The following is a 27,416-nucleotide window of genomic DNA, read 5'->3' as shown; positions in this document are numbered from 1 at the left end:
ATGTCGTTTCTGTTTCCACTACATCCACCTCTTGTCGCTGAGTCTATCGGGCTGGTCCTCGCTCCGGTGAGCACTCGTCTACTAATTTTTAGCTAGTCAAGGAATAGACTAGGACCAGTGAGTTATTTATAGAATCCACAGGGGAACATTCTGTGCTAGGGTGGTTTCCCCTTACGGTTTTTCTAATAGGTCTTGCCTTTCCCCTCTGGAAGGGGAGGTAGTGCGCGACGCCATACAGAGGTGCGTCAGGTCAGGACATTGTCTGGTTGTCCCTGTATGAAGGTACAAATCGTTGTTTCTCTCTGACTGTTATTCGGCACAGGGATTGGCTGTTGTTCCCATCGACGCAGATGTCAAAAGTGGGTTTCAGAGAAGACACTGATCGGTTAAGGTTCGGCGTTTTTCATGTGGAAGGAGGTATGAGGATCCAGAGTTGGATCGGCTTTGAGGTGACACCTCATCAATATGTTCCGTTAATAGGACAGATGGGTGTGGCCTAAGAGGCCTTTTTCGGTGAGCAGGTCTAATACCAGAGTGTTTTTCATGAGACCGGTTGGAAATGCGGTCTGGGTTTCACCTGCGCATGAACCGGAATATAATCCAAACGGCCAGGACATCGCTCCTGTGGTGTCTGCTCGGTTCTTTTCTTCTAGAGGAATGAAGGTTAGGGATCCAGGTTTAGATCCTGGTGTCCGTGCATACAGATCTCCGAACTGGGGAGCAGTCCGTTGCAAGGGACATATTTCCAGAGGATAAGGTCAAGTTGGGTAACTTGTCTGCTGTAAGCTTTCTTGAATTAAGAGCTATTTTAGATGAACGTATTCTTCGTGTTCTGCCCGTGTTAGTTCTGCCAGACGACTTGTCAGCAGTGGCGTCCGTATGCCGCTATGGTGGAACAAGGAGCAAAGCGGCAATGGCGGAAGATGCACAGTTTGCAGTTGAGTGGGAAGTCTGGTAAACGCTATATTAGCAGTCTTCGTTCCGGAGGTAAACGACGGAGAAATAGATTTCCTCTGCTGACACGATATCTAGCCGGGAAAAATTCAGTCATCATCGAGAAGCTTTCACAGACGTGACAAGTCTTTGAGGAGTGTCACGATTGGACATGTTGGCGTCTCGCCTCAACGAGGGGCCTCAAGGAGATTGGTCCAGGTCAAGGGACATTCAAGATAAAGCAGTGGATATCCTCGTGACAGCGTGGGTGTTTTTAGTCGGTCTGTGGCCTCTTCGCTTTCACTTTTCTGACAGTGGTAAGCGTAAGATGATCAAAGGTTCCGGTGATCCTCTTGAATCCGGTCTAGCCAGCGAGGGTTGGCTATCCAGTTTTCATGGTTTACTCATAGAAGATTACTGCCCTCTTCCTCTACGTGAGGTAATGTTGCAACAAGATCAGGGCGTGTATCGGGACTTACCGCGGCTGCGTCTGACGGCGGGGCGGTTGAATGCCATATCCTAAGCCGAACGGGTGTTCCCAGGGAAGTCGTTTCCTCGATCTGCTGCTAGGAAATAACTAACGGCAAAGCGTTACTACCGTAGTTGGAGTAATTATGTGTCTCAGTGTGTATCCAGGAAGGCTCCTATGGAGGACTTTCAGCTAGGTCGTGCTTATCCATACGTTACAAGCCGGTGTGGAGGCAAGCCTAATAAGTTTCTTTACAAAATTTCTCTCTTGGAACGTGGTCAGGCTATTGGCTTTGACGTCCGCGAGGCGGGTGTCGGAAGTGGTGGTTTTGTCTCACAAGAGCCTTGTTGATCTTTCAGGTGGATAGAGAGGAATTGAGTACTCGGTTGGTAGTTCTACCAAGAGTGGTTTCTGGGTTTAGCTGAAATCGGCCTATTTTGATGCCGGTGGTTACTTAGGTTTTAGCCGATTCAAATTCCCTTGATCTGGCCAGGGATTTGAGTATGTAGGTCGTCAATTTGGCTCAGTTTGGAGAAACAGAGGCTCTGTTTGGCTGGTATGTTCCCAGCATGGTTTGGGAGACTGCGTTATGCAGTCTGTTACATGCTGAATCTGTGATGCGGTTTGGCATGTTCGTTCTACGGCTGAATTGCCGTCACCGAAGTAGGTGGAGTCCATTCTTTTGAGAAGATGGGTTTTTCTTGGGCGGATGCCCGAGGAGTCTCGGCAGTTCAACTTTGCTGAGCGGATTCTTGGTCGGGATCAAACGTTTTTGCTATGCTCTACAAGTTTGATACCCTGATTTTTGGGGACCTTATGTTTGCTCATTCGGTGCTGCAGAGTCGTCCCCACTCTCCCGCCCATTTTGGAGCCTTGGTATAAACCCCATGGTCCTTTTGGAGTCCCCAGCATCCTCTAGGACGTATGAGAAAATAGGATTTTGGTGCCTACCGGTAAATCCTTTTCTCTTAGTCCGTAGAGGATGCTGGGCGCCCGTCCCAGTGCGTACTGTGTCTGCAGTTATTGCTTTTGGTTACACCCTGGTGGTGTGTATTCTCTGTCTGGCGGTTGCTACCGTTGTTCATGACATGGCATGTGGGGTCTTATATTTTGCTTATGTGGACACAATGGTTGTTACATATTCTCTCAGCATGCGGCTGTGTTTTGTTCATACCGTTGGCTGGTATTCTACTGAATGCCACGTTCTGCGGTGTGTTGAGGTGTGAGCTGGTATGACACTCACTGTGTTATAACAATAAATTCTTTCCTCGAAATTGTCCATCTCTCCTGGGCACAGTTTTCTAACTGAGGTCTGGAGGAGGGGCATAGAGGGAGGAGCCAGTTTAAGTCTTTATAGTGTGCCCAGGCTCCTGCGGCTCCGTCTATACCCCATGGTCCTTTTGGAGTCCCCAGCATCCTCTACGGACTAAGAGAAAAGGATTTACCGGTAGGTACCAAAATCCTATTTAATCCGATATCCAGTGTTGTGAATTAAAATAGTATGTGTGATATTGCAATTATTTTTATAAATATATATTTCTCTTACGTCCTAGAGGATGCTGGGGACACCAAAAGGACCATGGGGTAGACTGGATCCGCAGGAGCTTGGGCACACTAAAAAGACTTAATCTGGGTGTGAACTGGCTCCTCCCTGTATGCCCCTACTCCAGACCTCAGTTAGACTTTGTGCCCAGGAGTGACTGGATGCACACTAGGGGAGCTCTCCTGAGTTTCTCTAGAAAATACTTTGTTAGGTTTTTTATTTTCAGGGAGACCTGCTGGCTACAGGCTCCCTGCAGCGTTAGAGTGAGGGGAGAGGAGCAGACCTACTTCTTCTTAGTTAAGGGCTCTGCTCCTCGGCTACTGGACACCATTAGCTCCAGAGGGTTCGATATCTTGGTGCGCCTAGCTGCTTGTTCCCGGAGCCACGCCGTCACCCCCTCACAGAAGCCAGAAGTCGGGTGAGTATGAGAAGATCAGAAGACTTCAGGACGGCAGAAGACTTCAGTAACGGAAGGTACAGCACAGCGGTAACACACATCACCAACGGTTTTCACTGGGTGATTGGGGGGGGGGGGGGGGGGGCTGGGCAGCATGTTACTGGAGGTTGTTTGGGCGGCAAAAAGATTGTGGGTGCCTTGGCACCGTTTACAGACCCCCGCCGGCATTTTTTTACAGATTTGAAATTGGCGGGCCGAAGCGCGCCGGGAAGGGGGCGGAGCTTCGCCCTGCAGCTCACGGGCGCCATTTTCCCTGCAACACGCGGCTGAGGGATAGACGCTGCCGGGACATCCACGCTTCTCTCCCAAGTAACGGGGTGGAGTGGGGGGGGGGGGCTGCAGTGTGGTGCTTAATAGTAACATAAGGCAGCGCTGGGTACATATCGTTTCTTGCGATATATGGGCGCTGGGGTGTGAGCTGGCATACTCCCTCTGTGTCCTCTATCTGGGCTTTATTGTGGGCCTGTCACCTAGCTGGGACGTTGTGTGTGTTGTGGTGTGTCGGTACTACGTGTCAGCATGTCAGAGGCTGAAGGTTATTCACCGGAGGAGGTTATTGGGGGAGCGGATGCGGGGCTAGAGTTGGGACTGTCGACGCAGCCGACACCTGATTTGCTAGCATTGCTCAGTACGATAAACTCGAATGTAGCTTCCTTATCAAAGAGGTTAGATAAGTCTGAGGCACAGACCCAGGTGTGGAAAAAGTCCATGGAAGAGGCTTTGTCTCAGGTGCAGACCCCATCCGGGTCGCAAAAGAGGCCATTTACTCAAGTGGTAGATACTGATACCGACACGTACTCTGATTCCGAGGTCGATTTCACTGAGGCAGCTTTACATCCACGGTTAGTTAAGAGTATTCAATACATGGTTGTAGCTATAAAAGACGTTTTACACATTTCTGATGAACCTGCGGTACAGGAAACAAGGATTTGCTTGTTCAAGGGAAAAAAACCTGAGGTGAAATTTCCCTCCTCTCATGAAATGAATACTCTTTGTGAAAAGGCTTGGGAGTCGCCGGATAAGAAATGGCAGATTCCCAAGAGGATTTACATGGCGTATCCTTTCCCCTCTGATGACAGGGAAAAATGGGAGGCATCTCCAAATGTTGACAAAGCTCTATCTTGTTTGTCTAAGAAAGTGGCACTTCCGTCTCCTGACACGGCAGCTCTCAAAGATCCGGCGGATCGCAAACTGGAGACGTCTCTGAAGTCCATTTTCGCTAATTTGGGTGCATTGCTCAGACCCGCTGTGGCGTCTGTATGGGTGAGTAGTGCTATTGCTAAATGGGCTGAGAATTTAGCTAATGATATGGATACTCTTGATAAAGATAATATCCTTCTAACTCTCGGTTATATTAAGGACGCTGCAGATTACATAAAAGACGGGGCGAGGGACGTCTGTCTCTTGGGTTCAAGAACCAATGCCATGTCGATATCAGCAAGGAGGGCGCTGTGGATCCATCAATGGAATGCTGATGCCGACTCCAAGAGGGCTATGGAAGCGCTACCCTTCAAAGGTATTGTCCTGTTTGGGGACGGCTTGGCTGACCTGGTCTCGACCGCGACTGCGGTCAAGTCCTCTTTTCTTCCTTTTGTTCCCACACAACAGAAACAGGCACCACATCAGCAAATGCAGTCCTTTCGTCACAATAAATACAGGCGTGTAAAAGGCTCGTCCTTCCTCGCTTCAAAGGGTAGAGGAAGGGGAAGGAAACCTCCTGCAGGTTCAGGCGCCCAGGACCAAAAGTCCTCCCCTGCTGCTACCAAGTCCACCGCATGCCGCTGGGGCTTCCCTGGGGGAGTCCGAACCGGTGGGGGGCCGTCTACGAATTTTCAGTCAGGTCTGGATTCAATCAGGCCTGGATCCTTGGGTACTAGAGATCGTGTCTCAGGGATACAAACTGGAGTTTCAGGAGATGCCCCCTCACCGGTTCTTCATTTCGGCATTACCAGTAGTTCTTCCGGACAGGGAGGTGGTGCTAGCAGCGATTCAAAAACTGTGTATACAGAGGGTCATTATTCCCGTTCCCTCATCCCGGCGGGGGGAGGGGTTCTACTCGAGCCTCTTTGTTGTGCCGAAACCGGACGGTTCGGTCAGACCAATTCTAAATCTAAAATCCCTCAATCCATACTTGAAAGTTTTCAAGTTCAAGATGGAATCCCTTCGAGCGGTGATTGCCAGCCTGGAAGGGGGGGGAGTTTATGACGTCAGTCGACATCAAGGATGCCTACTTACATGTCCCGATATATCCTTCACATCAGGCCTTTCCCAGGTTTGCGATACAGGATTCTCATTACCAATTTCAGACGTTGCCGTTTGGGCTTTCCACGGCTCCGAGGATTTTCACCAAAGTCATGGCGGAAATAATGGTTCTCCTTCGCAAACAAGGGGTTACAATTATCCCGTACTTGGACGATCTCCTGATAAAGGCGAGGTCCAAGGAACAATTGCTGAGAAGTGTAGAGTTGTCACTGTCGGTTCTGCGACAGCACGGTTGGGTGCTCAATTTGCCAAAATCCCAGTTGATTCCGACCACTCGGCTTCCTTTTCTGGGCATGATTCTGGACACGGAATTACAAAAGGTATTTCTTCCAGAAGAAAAGGCTCTGGAACTGCAGACGATGGTCAGGGAAATTCTGAGGCCGAAAAGTGTGTCAATCCATCAATGTACTCGGGTTCTAGGGAAAATGGTTGCGGCGTACGAAGCCATCCCATTCGGCAGGTTTCACGCCCGGGTGTTTCAGTGGGACTTGCTGAGCAAATGGTCCGGGTCTCACCTGCACATTCACCGGAAGATAAATTTATCTCCCAGAACCAGAATTTCTCTCCTGTGGTGGCTACAAGGTCATCACCTCCTAGGGGGACGCCGATTCGGTATCCATGATTTGGGTACTTCTAACAACAGATACAACTCTCCGGGGCTGGGGCGCAGTCACCCAAGGAAGAAACTTCCAGGGGAAATGGTCGCTTCAGGAAGCCTGTCTCCACATAAATGTCCTCGAGTTAAGAGCCATTTACAACGGCCTGCTGCAAGCAAGAAGCCTTCTTCAGGGTCGACCTGTCCTGGTGCAGTCAGACAACATCACAGCGGTGGCGCATATAAACCATCAAGGCGAAACGAGGAGCAGAGCGGCAATGGAGGAGTCCACAAGAATCCTTCGCTGGACAGAACAACACGTGTGCGCCCTATCAGCGGTCTTCCTACCAGGAGTGGACAACTGGGAAGCAGATTTCCTCAGCAGACACGATCTCCATCCGGGAGAGTGGGCTCTTCACCAAGAGGTATTTGCAGAGGTGACAGAACGTTGGGGAATTCGGTTGATCGACATGATGGCGTCTCGTCTCAACAAGAAGCTCCCGAGGTATTGTTCCAGGTCAAGGGACCCCCAAGCCACTGCAGTGGACGCCCTGGTGTCTCCGTGGGTGTTCCAGTCGGTGTATGTGTTCCCTCCACTTCCTCTCATTCCAAAGGTACTGGGGATCATTCGAAGAGCAAGGGTTCAGGCGATTCTCGTCGTTCCAGACTGGCCAAGAAGGGCCTGGTACCCGGATCTTCAGGACTTACTGATGGAAGCTCCTTGGCCACTTCCTCTAAGAGAGGATCTGTTGTTGCAGGGGCCATGCGTGTTTCCAGACTTACCGCGGCTGCGTTTGACGGCATGGAGGTTGAATGCCAGATCTTAGCTCGTAAGGGTATTCCCAGGGAAGTCATTCCAACTCTCATTAAGGCTAGGAAGGAGGTTACGGCGAAACATTATCACCGTATTTGGAGGAAGTACGTTTCCTGGTGTGAGTCTAAAATGGCTCCTGCGGAAGATTTTCACTTGGGTCGCTTTCTCCACTTTTTACAGGCAGGGGTAGATGCAGGCCTAAAATTGGGTTCCATCAAAGTGCAGATTTCGGCTTTGTCTATTTTCTTTCAAAAAGAGTTAGCTGCCTTCCCAGAGGTTCAGACTTTTGTGAAAGGAGTAATGCATATCAATCCTCCGTTTGTGCCTCCCGTAGCTCCATGGGACCTTGATGTGGTCTTACGGTTTCTCATGTCTTCCTGGTTTGAACCTTTGCGTAAGGTTGAGTTGAAGTTTCTCACTTGGAAGGTAGTTATGCTTTTGGCGCTGGCGTCTGCCAGGCGGGTGTCAGAGTTGGCGGCTTTATCTCATAAGAGCCCGTACTTGATTTTTCATTCTGATAGGGCGGAATTGAGGACTCGTCAACAATTTCTGCCGAAGGTGGTTTCTTCATTTCACATTAACCAACCTATTGTGGTTCCGGTGGCGATTCCAAAATCTCTGGATGTTGTAAGAGCGTTGAAGATCTACGTCACTAGGACAGCTGTTGCTAGGAAGACTGAGGCGTTGTTTGTCTTGTATGCTGCCAACAAGATTGGTCATCCTGCTTCAAAACAGACTATTGCACGCTGGATTTGTAGTACGATCCAGCAGGCTCATTCTTCGGTCGGACTATCGGTGCCGAAGTTGGTGAAAGCCCATTCTACCAGGAAAGTGGGCTCATCTTGGGCGGCTGCCCGAGGCGTTTCGGTGTTACAACTTTGCCGAGCAGCTACTTGGTCGGGTTCTAACACGTTTGCTAAATTCTATAAGTTTGATACCCTGGCCGATGAGGACCTGGCGTTTGCTCAGTCGGTGCTGCAGAGTCGTCCGCACTCTCCCGCCTGTTCTGGAGCTTTGGTATAATCCCCATGCTCCTTTTGGTGTCCCCAGCATCCTCTAGGACATAAGAGAAAATAGGATTTTGGTACTTACCGATAAATCCTTTTCTCCTAGTCCGTAGAGGATGCTGGGCGCCCGTCCCGGTGCGGACTATTACTTGCAGTGTTTTCTTGCTGGTTAAATTAGTTTATACACGGGTTATGTATTTTTTTTTTCAGCTTGTTGCTGGTGTTAATGCATACTGTTATCTGGTTTAAAGTTACTCCGGTGGTACGGTATGTTTGTGGTGTGGGCTGGTCGGTTTGTAACCCTTAGTTTAAACAAAAATCCTTTTCCTTGAAATGTCCGTCTCTCCTGGGCACAGTTCCTATAACTGAGGTCTGGAGGAGGGGCATAGAGGGAGGAGCCAGTTCACACCCAGATTAAGTCTTTTCAGTGTGCCCAAGCTCCTGCGGATCCCGTCTATACCCCATGGTCCTTTTGGTGTCCCCAGCATCCTCTACGGACTAGGAGAAAAGGATTTATCGGTAAGTACCAAAATCCAATTTTTTTTCTAACCACATGAATCCTGGTAGTGTAGTAAACCTATGAGAGAGCCTAACAATTAATAGAATCACAGTAATCATTGAACAAAGCCATATCCAGTTGCCCCAACAGTGCCTAGCAACTATAGGTAATGCCACTTTAGGATCTGTCTACTTCAGGAACTCTAGATTGTGTTTCCCATTCCCTGCTGTCTAGAATGAAAATAAAGGTAAATGGGAACTCTCTGCTACAGATATGGCTATTAGCTTAATTGATATAGTTAGCATGAATACCTGCAATATAGCACAAAGATACCTGCCACACATTAATGATGGTATAACGAATAACAGCATTTTTCTAAGCACGTCATACCCTTCCACAAGTAATAAAATCACACGTTCATTCAATTACCCTTTTATGTATTAATACATTATTTACACACAGATTGTATTTCATAACTTTACATACCCAGCAGTCACTATCAATTTGTAATGTTTAGATAATATGAATAGAAAATAGCCAAAACAACATGTCAACTCATTGATTCAATTTATTTAAAAAAACCTTCTGATTTCCTTTAATTATAAACTTATAACATGCTCTCTAAGAATGGCTGTTATTTAAACTTACATTAGTGTTATTGTATTTATTTTGTTGCAATGCAACTCCCTGAGATCAGAGATTCCCAAACACGGTCCTCAAGGCACCCCACGGTCCAGGTTTTAAATGTATCCATCCTTAATTACCACCTCAGTCAATTTGATTTAACCATCTGTTCTGAGCCATGGATATACCTAAATCCTGGACTGTTGGGGTGCCTTGAGGGCCATGTTTGGGAACCTCTGGGCTAGATCTTGGCTACACAAACAAATTCATACCTCCCAACATGACCCTCTCCAGGGACACAATGCTCTGCTTCTGGACTTTTCTCAATGTATGATTGCCAGCACCTGTTTTGAACAGGTTCATGGATAAGAAAGGTGTTTTCAGCACAGGTGATGGCAATACTAAATTAAGAGGGAAGTCCAGGAGCAGAGCATTCTGTCCCTCCTGGAGAGGGTCATGTTGGGAGGTATGCAAATTTGACCTAGGTAAAGTCAACTAAGTATATTCAATTTAAAAGCCAAATTTTCTGGTTTTATCATTAAATAGATAACAGCTGAACAGTATGAATCTAAACTGACTGGTGTAGCCATACATTGTTTCTTTAAATCCTTTCACATGTGAAATAAACAATGGTTGGTGTCACAACAGAAAGCTTTTGTAAGCCCTGTATTACTCCTATAGTGACAGTAAGTCATACCTCCCAACATGACCCTCTCCAGGAAGGACAAAATGCTCTGCTCCTGGACTTTTCTTCTAATTTATGATTGCAGACACCTGTTTTGAACAGGTTAATGTATAAGAAAGGTGTTTCAGCATAGGTGATGGCAATCATAAGTTAAAGAGGGAAGTCCAGGAGCAGAGCATTCCGTACCTCCTGGAGAGGGTCATGTTGGGAGGTATGAGTAAGTGAGGGATGCTCATCTCATCCACAGACATAATGAGCGAGTGTTTGGGAGCAGGAGAGGCTGCATGCAGCACTTAGTTGCTGCTTTGTCACAGTACTGTATATGACAGCAGTTATTCAGGGGAAATGGAGTTCGTCGCACTTTAGTTCTGGGATGTAAAAATAAAAAATAAGTAGTTCAGACCTTCCCTTCTTTCCTAACCAGCAGTGTAAAGAAATATAGTGGTTTTCTATCGTCAAGAAACAATCCATCCCATTTATATTAGTACCCACCCAAACTATGTATTGGCTGTCTACAAGCTATACAGTGATATATAGTAAATTATATTGACTTGACTGGCCTAATTCAGAGGTGGACAGAAGCAGCCAATATTGTAAGTCAGCACATGCGAGTTGCACTGTGCATGCATACTGATGGTTACCATCGGGGGACGTAGGATCAATTTAGACGCACAGAGAGGCAATTTCTGTGGTTGTTGCTGGGAGGTAATGGGGGGAGGAGCTAAGCAGATGCAGGAGTGTCGCGGCCAGTGGCTGCATCCAAAGACCCAGTTCCACTTGTACCAGTGATCAGTTCCCGATGGTCATTCTGTAATGTGTGACCGATGGTGTGACTTTAGTGCCGCAGCTCCATCAGCTATTGTATTAGCATAAAGAAGCAGTCACGGCAGCAGTACTGTCCAACCGTGAATAAGGCACAAAGTCACTAACACCACATACATTACGTTAATCTATCTAGTTGTTACCGCCTGTTTATTCAATGGTTTACAGGGTGAACAGGTCGACATGACTAAAGATAGACACAAAAAAGGTTGAAAACATTTTTACGTTTTTCTTTGGTGTAGTTTTTGCAGTCACAGCACATGGGCCCTCATTCCGAGTAGTTCGCTCGGTAATTTTCTTCGCATCGCAGCGTTTTTCTGCTTAGTACGCATGCGCAATGTTCGCACTGCGACTGCGCCAAGTAATTTTGCTATGAAGATAGTTTTTTTACTCACGGCTTTTTCTTCGCTCCGGCGAACGTAATGTGATTGACAGGAAATGGGTGTTACTGGGCGGAAACACGGCGTTTTATGGGCGTGTGGATGAAAACGCTACCGTTTCCGGGAAAAACGCAGGAGTGGCTGGAGAAACGGAGGAGTGTCTGGGCGAACGCTGGGTGTGTTTGTGACGTCAAACCAGGAACGACAAGCACTGAACTGATCGCAGATGCCGAGTAAGTCTGAAGCTACTCTGAAACTGCTAAGTAGTTTGTAATCGCAATATTGCGAATACATCGTTCGCAATTTTAAGAAGCTAAGATTCACTCCCAGTAGGCGGCGGCTTAGCGTGTGTAACTCTGCTAAAATCGCCTTGCGAGCGAACAACTCGGAATGAGGGCCATGGAACCCTAATTAGTGTACCGGGTCTTTGCTTCGCTCGCCATGCTTTGGGCAAGGTGCCACGCTGCACTTGACAGTTTACTATTCCCAATCGTAGTCCAAGTGGATGATAAAGTATGAAAAAGTTGAATACAATGCTAAAAAAAATAAAAGCTGTCGACAATTTTGAACCTGTCGACCTAATGCATAGTCCAGATACCCATTGTGTGCTTGTTGTTAAGTAAAGCATCCTGGTCTCTGCAAGTTGCCAATGGGGTACAGCCTGGAAAGGAACGCTACCTCCATTACAAGCACTATTTATTTCATAAAATAGTACAAAATTCACCACAGTATTAGAAATATCAGCGCATAACTTTAAACTCTCGTCACTGTAAGCAGCACATCATTTATGACACAGGTTAGGTTAAATAATTTTCTGGAATATTTAGGCCTCAATTCCCCTATCTCTGAATAGCTGATCCAGGCTACTTTCCATCACTAAGTTGGTTCCTCGTAGACCGTTTACCACTTGGAATGCCCACTGGAAATACTCCTGGACTCGTCGTTCTGACCAGCCTATAGAAACGAAGCATATTTAAGTGCAATTAGAAAAATGGTACCAAAGTACATAACGCTTAAAAGACATAGGGGCTGACTTATGGTGCCCATACACTTATACAATATGGCATACAATCCTTCGATTTCGATCGCATCTGTGCGATCAATCGCATGACTGTATGCACATATTGAGCACCATGCGATGCGCGGGCATGCTGGTCGAATATCGCGTTGCAAGATAGTAAGTGCTGCACCTAATATTTATCGCATCGCTGCGCGATTGCATGTGTTTTTAAAAACACATGCAATATATCGCACTGCGATGGGCACCCACCGGGAGCAGCCAGAAGCCGCTCCCACTTGGCGGTGACGTGCCCATCACAGGATTACCATGCGATCTATCGCATGGTAATCACTGACAGTTCAGGTGCGATTTCATTGCACCTGAACTGCCGGTGCAATGTCGCGTCGCGGGGCATCGCACAAGTGTATGGGCCCCATTAGAGTTGCATGTAAGTTGGCTGCATTGTGTGCAAAAAATAAATGTGATTTTCTCTGACGTCCTAGTGGATGCTGGGGACTCCGTAAGGACCATGGGGAATAGACGGCTCCGCAGGAGACTGGGCACATCTAAAGAAAGATTTAGGTCTATCTGGTGTGCACTGGCTCCTCCCCCTATGACCCTCCTCCAAGCCTCAGTTAGATTTCTGTGCCCGGCCGAGCTGGATGCACACTAGGGGCTCTCCTGAGCTCCTAGAAAGAAAGTATAGTTTAGGTTTTTTATTTTCAGTGAGACCTGCTGGCAACAGGCTCACTGCAGCGAGGGACTAAGGGGAGAAGAAGCGAACCTACCTAAGTGGTGGTAGCTTGGGCTTCTTAGGCTACTGGACACCATTAGCTCCAGAGGGATCGCACACAGGACCCGACCTCGTCGTCCGTTCCCCGGAGCCGCGCCGCCGTCCCCCTTACAGAGCCAGAAGCAAGAAGGTCCGGAAAATCGGCGGCTGAAGACTTCTGTCTTCTCCAAGGTAGCGCACAGCACTGCAGCTGTGCGCCATTGCTCCTCATGCACACCACACACTTCGGTCACTGATGGGTGCAGGGCGCTGGGGGGGGGGGGGGCGCCCTGAGCAGCAATATTAACACCTTGGCTGGCAAAACTGACAACATATATAGCCCCAGAGGATATATAGGTGTAAATTACCCCTGCCAGAATAACACAAAAAGCGGGAGAAAGCCAGCCGAAAAAGGGGCGGAGCCATCTCCCTCAGCACACTGGCGCCATTTTCCCTCACAGCTCCGCTGGAAGGATCGCTCCCTGGCTCTCCCCTGCAGTCCTGCACTACAGAAAGGGTAAAAAAGAGAGGGGGGGCACAAATTTAGGCGCAGTATAATATATATATGCAGCTATAAGGGAAAACACTCTTTCTCTAACGTCCTAAGTGGATGCTGGGGACTCCGTAAGGACCATGGGGAATAGCGGCTCCGCAGGAGACTGGGCACATCTAAAGAAAGCTTTAGGACTATCTGGTGTGCACTGGCTCCTCCCCCTATGACCCTCCTCCAAGCCTCAGTTAGATCTCTGTGCCCGAACGAGAAGGGTGCACACTAGGGGCTCTCCTGAGCTTCTTAGTGAAAGTTTTAGTTTAGGTTTTTTATTTTCAGTGAGACCTGCTGGCAACAGGCTCACTGCATCGAGGGACTAAGGGGAGAAGAAGCGAACTCACCTGCGTGCAGAGTGGATTGGGCTTCTTAGGCTACTGGACATTAGCTCCAGAGGGACGATCACAGGCCCAGCTTGGATGGGTCCCAGAGCCGCGCCGCCGGCCCCCTTACAGAGCCAGAAGGCAGACGAGGTCCGGAAAATCGTCGGCAGAAGACGTCCTGTCTTCAACAAGGTAGCGCACAGCACTGCAGCTGTGCGCCATTGCTCTCAGCACACTTCACACTCCGGTCACTGAGGGTGCAGGGCGCTGGGGGGGGCGCCCTGAGACGCAAAAATAAACACCTTGGATGGCAAAAAATGCATCACATATAGCTCCTGGGCTATATGGATGCATTTAACCCCTGCCAAAATACATTAAAAAAACGGGAGATAAGGCCGCCGATAAGGGGGCGGAGCCTATCTCCTCAGCACACTGGCGCCATTTTCCCTCACAGCTCCGTTGGAGGGAAGCTCCCTGGCTCTCCCCTGCAGTCACTACACTACAGAAAGGGTTAAAAAAGAGAGGGGGGCACAAATTAGGCGCAGTATTAACTATACAGCAGCTATAAGGGGAAAAACACTTATATAAGGTTATCCCTGTGTATATATATAGCGCTCTGGTGTGTGCTGGCAAACTCTCCCTCTGTCTCCCCAAAGGGCTAGTGGGGTCCTGTCCTCTATCAGAGCATTCCCTGTGTGTGTGCTGTATGTCGGTACTTTTGTGTCGACATGTATGAGGAGAAAAATGATGTGGAGACGGAGCAGATTGCCTGTAATAGTGACGTCACCCCCTAGGGGGTCGACACCTGAGTGGATGAACTGTTGGAAGAAATTACGTGACAGTGTCAGCTCTGTATAAAAGACAGTGGTTGACATGAGACAGCCGGCTACTCAGCTTGTGCCTGTCCAGACGTCTCATAGGCCGTCAGGGGCTCTAAAGCGCCCGTTACTTCAGATGGCAGATATAGACGCCGACACGGATACCGACTCCAGTGTCGACGGTGAAGAGACAAATGTGACTTCCAGTAGGGCCACACGTTACATGATTGAGGCAATGAAAAATGTTTTACACATTTCTGATAATACGAGTACCACCAAAAAGGGGTATTATGTTCGGTGAGGAAAAACTACCTGTAGTTTTCCTGAATCTGAGAAATTAAATGAGGTGTGTGATGATGCGTGGGTTTCCCCCGATAACTGATAATTTCTATAATGTTATTGGCATTATATCCTTTCCCGCCAGAGGTTAGGGTGCGTTGGGAAACACCCCCTAGGGTGGATAAAGCGGTCACACGCTTGTAAGGGCTCTATCCTCTCCTGAGATGGCCGCCCTTAAGGATCCTGCTGATAGAAAGCAGGAGGGTATCCTAAAATGTATTTACACACATACTGGTGTTATACTGCGACCAGCAATCGCCTCAGCCTGGATGTGCAGTGCTGGGTTGGCGTGGTCGGATTCCCTGACTGAAAATATTGATACCCTAGATAGGGACAGTATATTTTTGCCTATAGAGCATTTGAAAGATGCATTTCTATATATACGTGATGCACAGCGGAATATTTGCCGACTGGCATCAAGTCTAAGTGCGTTGTCCATTTCTACCAGTAGAGGGTTATGGACACGTCAGTGGTCAGGTGATGCGTATTCCAAACGGCATTTGGAAGTATTGTCTTATTAAGAGTTATTTGGGGTCGGTCTTTCAGACCTGGTGGCCACGGCAACAGCTGGGAAATCCACGTTTGTACCCCAGGTCGCCTCTCAACATGAGAAGACGCCGTATTATCAGGCGCAGTCTTTTCGTGGATAAGCGGGCAAAAGGTTCCTCATTTCTGCCCCGTGACAGAGGGAGAGGAAAAAGGCTGCAGAAATCAGCCAGTTCCCAGGAACAGAAACCCTCTCCCGCCTCTGCCAAGCCCTCAGTATACGCTGGGGCTTTACAAGCAGAATCAGGCACGGTGGGGGGCCCGTCTCAATGAATTTCAGCGCGCAGTGGGCTCACTCGCAAGTAGACCCCTGGATCCTTCAGGTGATATCTCAGGGGTACAAATTAGAATTCGAGACGTCTCCCCCTCGCCGTTTCCTAAAGTCGGCTTTACCGATGTCTCCTTCTGACAGGGAGACAGTTTTGGAAGCCATTCACAAGCTGTATTCCCAGCAGGTGATAATCAAGATACCCCTTCTGCAACAGGGAACGGGGTATTATTCCACACTGTTGTGGTACCGAAGCCAAACGGCTCGGTGAGACCGATTCTAAATCTAAAATCTTTGAACACTTACATACAGAGGTTCAAATTCAAGATTGAGTCACTCAGAGCAGTGATTGCGAACCTGGAAGAAGGGGACTACATGATGTCTCGGGACATCAAGGATGCTTACCTTCATGTCAAAATTTACCCTTCTCACCAAGGGTACCTCAGGTTTATGGTACAGAACTGTCACTATCAGTTCAGACGCTGCCGTATGGATGGTCCACGGCACCCCGGGTCTTTACCAAGGTAATGGCCGAAATGATGATATTCCTTCAAAGGAAGGGAATTTTAGTTATCCCTTACTTGGACAATTCCCTGATAAGGGTAAGATCCAGGGAACAGTTGGAGGTCGGTGTAGCACTATCTCAGGTAGTGTTGCTGCAGCACGGTTGGATTCTCAATATTCCAAAATCGCAGCTGGTTCCGACGACTTGTCTTCTGTTCCTAGGGATGATCCTGGACACAGTCCAGAAAAAGGTGTTTCTCCCGGAGGAGAAAGCCAGGGAGTTATCCGAGCTAGTCAGGAACCTCCTAAAACCGAGCCAAGTCTCAGTGCATCAATGCACAAGGGTTCTGGGTAAAATGGTGGCTTCCTACGAAGCAATCCCATTCGGCAGATTCCACGCAAGAACTTTCCAGTGGGACCTGCTGGACAAATGGTCCGGGTCGCATCTTCAGATGCATCAGCGGATAACCCTGTCACCAAGGACAAGGGGTCCCTCCTGTGGTGGTTGCAGAGTGCTCATCTTCTAGAGGGCCGCAGATTCGGCATTCAGGACTGGGTCCTGGTAACCACGGATGCCAGCCTGCGAGGCTGGGGAGCAGTCACACAGGGAAGGAATATCCAGGACTTATGGTCAAGCCTGGAGACATCACTTCACATAAATATCCTGAAGCTAAGGGACATTTACAATGCTCTAAGCTTAGCAAGACCTCTGCTTCAAGGTCAGCCGGGGTTGATCCAGTCGGACAACATCACGGCAGTCACCCACGTAAACAGACAGGGTGGCACAAGAAGCAGGAGGGCAATGGCAAAAGCTGCAAGGATTCTTCGCTGGGCGGAAAATCATGTGATAGCACTGTCAGCAGTATTCATTCCGGGAGTGGACAACTGGGAAGCAGACTTCCTCAGCACGACCTCCACCCGGGAGAGTGGGGACTTCACCCAGAAGTCTTCCACATGATTATAAACCGTTGGGAAAAACTCGACAGGTATTGCGCCAGGTCCAGGGACCCTCAGGCAATAGCTGTAGACGCTCTGGTAACACCGTGGGTGTACCAGTCAGGGTATGTGTTCCCTCCTCTGCCTCTCATACCCAAGGTTCTGAGATTGATAAGATGGAGAGGAGTAAGCACTATATTCGTGGCTCCGGATTGGCCAAGAAGGACTTGGTAACCGGAACTTCAAGAGATGCTCACGGAGGATCCGTGGCCTCTACCTCTAAGAAGGGACCTGCTCCAGCAAGGACCCTGTCTGTTCCAAGACTTACCGCGGCTGCGTTTGACGGCATGGCGGTTGAACGCCGGATCCTGAAGGAAAAAAGGCATTCCGGATGAAGTCATCCCTATCCTGATCAAAGCCAGGAAGGATGTAACCGCAAAAACATTATCACCGCAATTGGCGAAAATATGTTGCGTGGTGCGAGGCCAGTAAGGCCCGACGGTGGAAAATCAACTGGGTCGATTCCTACATTTCCTGCAAACAGGAGTGTCTATGGGCCTGAAATTGGGGTCCATTAAGGTTCAAATTTCGGCCCTGTCAATTTTCTTCCAAAAAGAACTAGCTTCAGTCCCTGAAGTTCAGACGTTTGTAAAAGGGGTACTGCAGATACAGCCTCCTTTTGTGCCTCCAGTGGCACTTTGGGATCTCAATGTAGTTTTGGGTTCCAAAAGTCACATTGGTTTGAACCACTTAAATCTGTGGAGTTAAAATATCTCACATGGAAAGTGGTCATGCTGTTGGCCCTGGCCTGGGCAAGACGCGTGTCAGAATTGGCGGCTTTATCCTGAAAAAGCCCTTATCTGATGTTCCATTCGGACAGGGCGGAATTGAGGACTCGTCCTCAGTTTCTCCCTAAGGTGGTTTTAGCGTTTCACCTGAACCAACCTATTTGTGGTGCCTGCGGCTACTAGGGACTTGGAGGACTCCAAGTTGCTAGACGTTGTCAGGGCTCTGAAAATATATGTTTCCAGGAGGGCTGGAGTCAGGAAATCTGACTCGCTGTTTATCCTGTATGCACCCAACAAGCTGGGTGCTCCTGCTTCTAAGCAGACTATTGCTCGTTGGATTTGTAGTACAATTCAGCTTGCACATTCTGTGGCAGGCCTGCCACAGCCAAAAATCTGTAAATGCCCACTCCACAAGGAAGGTGGGCTCATCTTGGGCGGCTGCCCGAGGGGTCTCGGCTTTACAATTTTGCCGAGCAGCTACTTGGTCAGGAGCAAATACGTTTGTAAAATTCTACAAAATTGATATCCTGGCTGAGGAGGACCTGGAGTTCTCTCATTTGGTGCTGCAGAGTCATCCGCACTCTCCCGCCCGTTTTGGGAGCTTTGGTATAATCCCCATGGTCCTTACGGAGTCCCCAGCATCCACTTAGGACGTTAGAGAAAATAAGAATTTACTTACCGATAATTCTATTTCTCATAGTCCGTAGTGGATGCTGGGCGCCCATCCCAAGTGCGGATTGTCTGCAATACTTGTACATAGTTATTGTTACAAAAATCGGGTTATTATTGTTGTGAGCCATCTTTCAGAGGCTCCTCTGTTATCATGCTGTTAACTGGGTTCAGATCACAGGTTATACGGTGTGATTGGTGTGGCTGGTATGAGTCTTACCCGGGATTCAAAATCCTTCCTTATTGTGTACGCTCGTCCGGGCACAGTATCCTAACTGAGGCTTGGAGGAGGGTCATAGGGGGAGGAGCCAGTGCACACCAGATAGTCCTAAAGCTTTCTTTAGATGTGCCCAGTCTCCTGCGGAGCCGCTATTCCCCATGGTCCTTACGGAGTCCCCAGCATCCACTACGGACTATGAGAAATAGAATTATCGGTAAGTAAATTCTTATTTTATAGGTGATATCCCTGTGGTATATAGCGCTCTGGTGTGTGCTGGCCAAAGGGCTTTGTGGGGTCCTGTCCTCTGTCAGAGCATTCCCTGTGTGTGTGCTGTGTGTCGGTACCGCTGTGTCGACATGTATGATGAGGAAAATGATGTGGAGGCAGAGCAAATGCCTGTAAATGTGTTGTCACCCCATGAGGGGTCGACACCTGTGTGGATGGACTTATGGAAGGAATTACGTGACAGTGTCAGCTCCTTACATAAAAGGTTTGACGACATAGGACAGCCGGCTACTCAGCTTGTGACTGTTCCAGCGTCTCAAATGTCATCAGGGGCTTTAAAACGCCCGCTACCTCAGATGGCAGACACAGATGTCGACACGGATACCGACTCCAGTGTCGACGACGATGAGACTAGTGTACCCTCCAATAGGTCCACCCGTTACATGATTGAGGCAATGAAAAATGTATTACACATTTCTGATAGTACCCCAGGTACCACAAAAAAGGGTATTATGTTCGGTGAGAAAAAACTACCAGTAGTTTTTCCTGCATCTGAGGAATTAAATGAGGTGTGTGAGGAAGCCTGGACTTCCCCCGATAAGAAATTGATAATTTCTAAACTGTTATTGGCAGCGTACCCTTTCCCGCCAGAGGATAGGTCACGTTGGGAAACGTCCCCTAGGGTAGATAAAGCGCTTACACATTTATCAAAACAGGTGGCACTACCGTCTCCGGATACGGCCGCCCTAAAGGATCCTGCTGATAGAAAGCAGGAGGCTACCCTAAAAGCTATATATACACACACGGGCATTATATTGCGACCAGCGATTGCATCAGCATGGATGTGCAGTGCTGCTGCTGCGTGGTCAGATTCCCTGTCGGATAATATTGATACCCTCGATAGGGACACTTTTGCTGACAGTAGAGCATATAAAGGACGCTGTCTTATACATGCGTGATGCACAGAGGGATATTTGCCGGCTGGCATAAAAAATAAGCGCAATGTCCATTGCCGCCAGAAGGGGGTTATGGACTCGGCAGTGGTCAGGTGATGCCGATTCAAAAAGGCACATGGAAGTTTTGCCTTATAAGGGGGTGGAACTGTTTGGGGATGGTCTTTCAGACCTCGTTTCCACAGCTACGGCTGGGAAATCGAAATTTTTGCCACAGGCTACCCCACAGCAAAAGAAGGCACCGTATTATCAAGTACAGTCCTTTCGGCCCCATAAACACAAGAGGGCTCGAGGCGCATCCTTTCGGCCGAGAGGCAAAGGTAGAGGGAAAAAGATGCAGCATACAGCCAGTTCCCAAGAGCAAAAGTCCTCCCCCGCGTCCAGTAAGTCCACAGCATGACGCTGGGGCTTCACAGGCGGATCCGGGTACGGTGGGGGCCCGTCTCAGAAATTTCAGCACACAGTGGGCTCTCTCACAGGTGGATCCCTGGGCCCTTCATGTAGTATCTCATGGGTACAGGCTGGAATTCGAGACGTCCCCCCCCCCCCCCGCCGTTTTCTAAAATCTGCCTTACCAGCAACTCCCTCTGCCAGGGAGGCAGTGTTGGTGGCTATCCAAAAACTGTATTCACAGCAAGTGATTGTCAAGGTACCCCTCCTTCAGCAAGGGAAGGGTTACTATTCCACAATGTTTGTGGTACCGAAACCGGATGGTTCGGTGAGACCCATCTTAAATTTAAAATCCTTGAACACTTATATCAAAAGGTTCAAGTTCAAGATGGAATCGCTCAGGGCGGTTATTGCGAGCCTGGACGAGGGGGATTACATGGTCTCCCTGGACATCAAGGATGCGTACCTGCATGTCCCCATTTACCCTCCTCACCAGGAGTACCTCAGATTTGTGGTACAGGACTGTCACTATCAGTTCCAGACGCTGCCGTTTGGGTTATCCACGGCACCGAGGGTCTTTACCAAGGTAATGGCCGAAATGATGATACTCCTTCGCAAGAAGGGAGTTTTAATTATCCCGTACTTGGACGATCTCCTGATAAAGGCGAGGTCCAAGGAACAGTTGGTAGTGGGGGTAGCACTTTCTCGGGAAGTGCTACAACAGCACGGCTGGATTCTCAATATTCCAAAGTCACAGCTGGTCCCGACCACACGTCTTCTGTTCCTGGGAATGATTCTGGACACAGACCAGAAAAAAGTGTTTCTTCCAGTGGAAAAAGCCGAGGAGTTGTCATCTCTAGTCAGAGACCTCCTAAAACTGGGACAGGTGTCGGTACATCAATGCACACGAGTCCTGGGAAAAATGGTAGCTTCGTACGAAGCGATTCCATTCGGAAGGTTCCACGCAAGGACTTTCCAGTGGGACCTGTTGGACAAATGGTCCGGGTCCCATCTCCAGATGCAACAGCGGATAACCCTGTCGGCAAGGACCAGGGTGTCGCTGCTGTGGTGGCTGCAGAGGGCTCATCTACTAGAGGGCCGCAGATTCGGAATACAGGACTGGGTCCTGGTGACCACGGATGCCAGCCTTCGGGGCTGGGGCGCAGTCACACAGGGAAGAAATTTCCAAGGACTGTGGTCAAATCAGGAGATTTCGCTTCACATAAATATTCTAGAGCTAAGGGCCATTTACAATGCCCTAAGCCAAGCAAGGCCCCTGCTTCAGAACCAGCCGGTACTGTTCCAATCAGACAACATCACGGCGGTCGCCCATGTAAAGAGACAGGGCGGCAGAAGAAGCAGGAGGGCAATGGCAGAAGCCACAAGGATTCTCCGATGGGCGGAAAATCATGTGTTAGCACTGACAGCAGTGTTCATTCCGGGAGTGGACAACTGGGAAGCAGACTTCCTCAGCAGGCACGACCTCCACCCGGGAGAATGGGGACTTCATCCAGAAGTCTTCCAAATGCTGGTAAACCGGTGGGAAAGACCACAGGTGGACATGATGGCGTCCCGCCTCAACAAAAAGCTAAAAAGATATTGCGCTAGGTCAAGGGACCCTCAGGCGATCGCTGTGGACGCTCTAGTAACACCGTGGGTGTACCAGTCGGTTTATGTGTTTCCTCCTCTGCCTCTCATTCCCAAGGTACTGAGAAAAGGGCATTCCGGAGGAAGTCATCCCTACCCTGATTAAAGCCAGGAAGGATGTCACTGCAAAACATTATCACCGCATTTGGCGGAAATATGTTGCTTGGTGTGAGGCCAGGAAGGCCCCAACGGAGGAATTTCAACTGGGTCGATTCCTGCATTTTCTGCAAGCAGGGGTGACGTTGGGCCTCAAATTGGGGTCCATTAAGGTCCAGATTTCGGCCCTGTCGATTTTCCTCCAGAAAGAACTGGCTTCACTGCCTGAAGTTCAGACTTTTGTCAAAGGAGTTCTGCGTATTCAGCCTCCTTTTGTGCCCCCAGTGGCACCTTGGGATCTCAATGTGGTTTTGGAGTTACTGAAATCACATTGGTTTGAACCACTTAAGACTGTGGATTTGAAATATCTCACGTGGAAAGTGGTCATGCTGTTGGCTTTGGCTTCGGCCAGGCGTGGGTCAGAATTGGCGGCTTTGTCCTATAAAAGCCCTTATCTGATTTTCCATATGGATAGGGCAGAGTTGAGGACTCGTCCTCAGTTTCTCCCGAAGGTGGTATCAGCGTTTCACTTGAACCAGCCTATTGTGGTGCCTGCGGCTACTAGGAACTTGGAGGATTCCAAGTTACTGGACGTAGTCAGGGCCCTGAAAATTTATGTTTCCAGGACGGCTGGAGTCAGGGAAACTGACTCGCTGTTTATCCTGTATGCACCCAACAAACTGGGTGCTCCTGCTTCTAAGCAGACTATTGCGCGCTGGATTTGTAGCACTATTCAGCTGGCGCATTCTGCGGTGGGACTACCGCAGCCTAAATTTGTAAAAGCCCATTCCACAAGGAAGGTGGGCTCATCTTGGGCGGCTGCCCGAGGGGTCTCGGCTTTACAACTTTGCCGAGCTGCTACTTGGTCAGGGGCAAACACGTTTGCAAAATTCTACAAAATTGATACCCTGGCTGAGGAGGACCTGGAGTTCTCTCATTCGGTGTTGCAGAGTCGTCCGCACTCTCCCGCCCGTTTGGGAGCTTTGGTATAATCCCCATGGTCCTTACGGAGTCCCCAGCATCCACTAGGACGTCAGAGAAAATAAGAATTTACTCACCGGTAATTCTATTTCTCGTAGTCCGTAGTGGATGCTGGGCGCCCATCCCAAGTGCGGATTGTCTGCAATACTTGTAAATAGTTATTGTTACACAAATCGGGTTGTTATTGCGAGCCATCTGTTCAGAGGCTCCGTTGTTATCATACTGTTAACCGGGGTTCCTATCACGAGTTATACGGTGTAATTGGTGTGACTGGTATGAGTCTTACCCGGGATTCAAAATCCTTCCTTATTGTGTCAGCTCTTCCGTGCACAGTGTCCTAACTGAGGCTTGGAGGAGGGTCATAGGGTGAGGAGCCAGTGCACACCAGATAGACCTAAATCTTTCTTTAGATGTGCCCAGTCTCCTGCGGAGCTGTCTATTCCCCATGGTCCTTACGGAGTCCCCAGCATCCACTACGGACTGCGAGAAATAGAATTACCGGTGAGTAAATTCTTATTATTTGGCAGCACCATCCCCATCACTATTCATGTGCATCTGCAGTAGTCTTATACCTATGTAAGAGTTTAATCCAAAATCAGACTGATATCTTCATACGCTCAGCTCTGCAGTTCCACCTATAGGCTAATGGCACGACCGCATATCACATAGCTTTCCTGTTACAGATACTGTGGGTGAGATTCAAATGCTACATCACACCCAATTTCCTTTCTAAAATGATCTCCGTTATCGCACCCATAGTAATCAGGTTTAGCTGTGTAAAGGGTTGGGTGCCTCGCTACTCCGGCGGTAGCGAGCTGAAATAATGATACAACGTCCCTGAGGGCAGAAACAGAACAGATGTGAAAAGAATTGAATCCAGCCCAGTATGTCCTCCTACATTCTTGCTGCAATCACGTTAAATAGCCTTCTAGTCACACCATGCCATGGCGTGACTCAGTAGCACTAAGGGTCTTAGATGCATTTAAATGAAAAAAAGTTGCACATAAAGTTGCATTGCTATGCAAATAGATCAGACAAACAGCTTATGCGGGTTAAAATTATATGCAGCATGACTATGGGGGTCATTCCGACGAGTAGTTTGCTCGCTAGCAGTTTTTAAGTAAACGCTATGCCGCCTCCCACTGGGAGTGTATTTTGGCTTAGCAGAAGTACGAACGAAAGGATCGCAGAGCGGCTACAAAAATAAGATTTTACTTACCGGTAAATCTATTTCTCGTAGTCCGTAGTGGATGCTGGGGACTCCGTAAGGACCATGGGGAATAGATGGGCTCCGCAGGAGACTGGGCACATCTAAAGAAAGATTTAGGTCTATCTGGTGTGCACTGGCTCCTCCCCCTATGACCCTCCTCCAGACCTTCGTTAGAGAAACTGTGCCCAGAAGAGCTGACAGTATAAGGAAAGGATTTTGGGAATCCAGGGTAATACTCATACCAGCCACACCAATCACACCGTATAACTTGTGATAACTTTACCCAGTTAACAGTATGAACAACAACAGAGCATCAGATCAACCCTGATGCAACTATACATAACCCTTATTTAAGCAATAACTATATACAAGCATTGCAGAAGAAGTCCGCACTTGAGACGGGCGCCCAGCATCCACTACGGACTACGAGAAATAGATTTACCGGTAAGTAAAATCTTATTTTCTCTAACGTCCTAGTGGATGCTGGGGACTCCGTAAGGACCATGGGGATTATACCAAAGCTCCCAAACGGGCGGGAGAGTGCAGATGACTCTGCAGCACCGAATGAGCAAACACAAGGTCCTCCTCAGCCAGGGTAACTTTGCAAAGGTGTTTGAACCTGACCAAGTAGCCGCTCGGCAAAGCTGTAATGCAGAGACCCCTCGGGCAGCCGCCCAAGAAGAGTTCACCTTCCTTGTGGAATGGGCCTTAACTGATTTAGGCAGCGGCAACCCTGCCGCAGAATGAGCCTGCTGGATCGTGTTACAGATCTAGCGAGCAATAGTTTGCTTTGAAGCAGGTGCTCCAAGCTTGTTGGAAGCATACAGAATAAACAAAGATTCTGTTTTCCTGACCTTAGCCGTTCTGGCCACATAAACCTTCAAAGCCCTGACCACATCCAGTGACTTGGAATCCTCCAAGTCAGTAGTAGCCACAGGCACCACGATAGGTTGGTTTATATGAAACCACTTTCGGCAGAAATTGTGGGCGGGTCCGCAATTCTGCTCTATCCGCATGGAAAACCAGATAAGGGCTTTTATGTGACAAAGCCGCCAATTCTGACACGCCTAGCCGAAGCCAAGGCTAATAGCATGACCACCTTCCACGTGAGATATTTCAATTCCACCGTTTTGAGTGGTTCAAACCAGTGTGATTTCAGGAAACTCAACACCACGTTAAGATCCCAAGGTGCCACTGGAGGCACAAAAGGGGGCTGAATATGCAGCACTCCCTTTACAAACGTCTGAACTTCAGGCAGAGAAGCCAGTTCTTTTTGAAAGAAAATGGATAAGGCCAAAATCTGAACCTTAATGGAACCCAATTTAAGGCCCAAAGTCACTCCCGCCTGTAGGAAGTGAAGGAAACAGCCCAGCTGGAATTCCTCCGTAGGGGCATTCCTGGCCTCACACCAAGCCACATTTCTCTTAACGTCCTAGTGGATGCTGGGGACTCCGTAAGGACCATGGGGAATAGACGGGCTCCGCAGGAGACTGGGCACTCTAAAGAAAGATTTAGTACTACCTGGTGTGCACTGGCTCCTCCCTCTATGCCCCTCCTCCAGACCTCAGTTAGAAAGTTAGAATCTGTGCCTGGCCAGAGCTGGGTGCTTTTAGTGAGCTCTCCTGAGCTTGCTAATAAAAAAACCTAACTAAAATACTTTCTTATTTTCAGAGAGCTTCTGCTGGCAACAGACTCTCTGCTACGTGGGACTGAGGGGAGAGAAGCAAACCTACTAACTGCGGCTAGGTTGCGCTTCTTAGGCTACTGGACACCATTAGCTCCAAAGGGTTCGAACACAGGATCTTAACCTTGGTCGTCCGGAGCCGCGTCGCCGTCCCCCTCGCAGAGCCAGAAATCAGAAGCTGGCAGAAGCAAGAAGACATCGAAATCGGCGGCAGAAGACTCCTGTCTTCACATGAGGTAGCGCACAGCACTGCAGCTGTGCGCCATTGCGCCCACACTCCGGTCACTGTAGGGTGCAGGGCGCAGGGGGGGGCGCCCTGGGCAGCAATTAGGATACCTCTTGGCAAAAAGACACATATATACAGCTGGGCACTGTATATATGTACGAGCCCCCGCCATTTTATTACACAGACGCGGGACAGAAGCCTGCAGCTGAGGGGGCGGGGCCTTCTTCCTCAGCACTAACCAGCGCCATTTTCTCTTCACAGCTCCGCTGAGAGGAAGCTCCCCAGGCTCTCCCCTGCAGTATCAAGGTAGACAAAGGGTAAAAAGAGAGGGGGGGGGGGCACATAAATTTAGGCGCAAAATATTATAAACAGCAGCTACTGGGTAAACACTAAGTTACTGTGTAATCCCTGGGTTATATAGCGCTGGGGTGTGTGCTGGCATACTCTCTCTCTGTCTCCCCAAAAGGCCTTGTGGGGTCCTGTCCTCAAGTAGAGCATTCCCTGTGTGTGTGCGGTGTGTCGGTACGTTTGTGTCGACATGTTTGACGAGGACGGTTACGTGGAGGCAGAACAAGTGCAAGTGAATGTGGTGTCGGCGCCGACACCTGATTGGATGGATATGTGGAAGGTGTTAAATGATAACGTAAGCTCCTTGCATAAAATGTTGGATAATCAGTCAGGGTCTCAACCCGTGTCTGATTCTACAGCTCAGAGGCCGTCAGGGTCTCAAAAGCGCCCACTATCCCAGTTGGTCGACACAGATGTCGACACGGATTCTGACTCCAGTGTCGATGACGATGAGGCAAAGTTGCAGCCTAAAATGACTAAAGCCATCCGATACATGATTATAGCAATGAAGGATGTATTGCACATATCGGAGGAAAACCCTGTCCCTGACAAGAGGGTTTATATGTTTGGGGAGAAAAAGCAAGAAGTGACTTTTCCCCCTTCACATGAATTAAATGAGTTATGTGAAAAAGCGTGGGATTCCCTTGATAGGAAAGTACTGATTTCCAAAATGTTACTTATGGCGTATCCTTTCCCGCCAATGGATAGGTTACGCTGGGAATCCTCCCCTAGGGTAGACAAAGCGTTGACGCGCTTATCTAAGAAGGTGGCCCTGCCGTCACAGGATACGGCCGCCCTAAAGGATCCTGCGGATAGGAAGCAGGAAGGTATCCTGA

The 27,416-nt window shown here is 48.8% G+C and overlaps 2 protein-coding genes across 2 annotated transcripts in view; both read right to left on the bottom strand.

Moving 5' to 3' along the window:
* Positions 1 to 27,416, bottom strand: part of VPS33B (VPS33B late endosome and lysosome associated) — a 252,332-nt gene that overhangs the window by 212,379 nt on the left and 12,537 nt on the right. The window lies entirely within an intron of this gene.
* HDDC3 (HD domain containing 3) overlaps positions 9,130 to 27,416 on the bottom strand; it is an 85,551-nt gene continuing 67,264 nt past the window's right edge. Inside the window, exon 4 of the mRNA XM_063925845.1 lies at positions 9,130 to 12,044. Within this exon, the coding sequence (XP_063781915.1) occupies positions 11,914 to 12,044 (131 nt within the window). The 3' untranslated portion in view covers positions 9,130 to 11,913. The remainder of the gene's footprint in view (positions 12,045 to 27,416) is intronic.

This window comes from Pseudophryne corroboree, chromosome 6 (assembly GCF_028390025.1).
Source record: "Pseudophryne corroboree isolate aPseCor3 chromosome 6, aPseCor3.hap2, whole genome shotgun sequence".
Taxonomy (NCBI): Eukaryota; Metazoa; Chordata; class Amphibia; order Anura; family Myobatrachidae; genus Pseudophryne; species Pseudophryne corroboree.
This window is presented reverse-complemented; position numbering and strand designations above follow the sequence as displayed.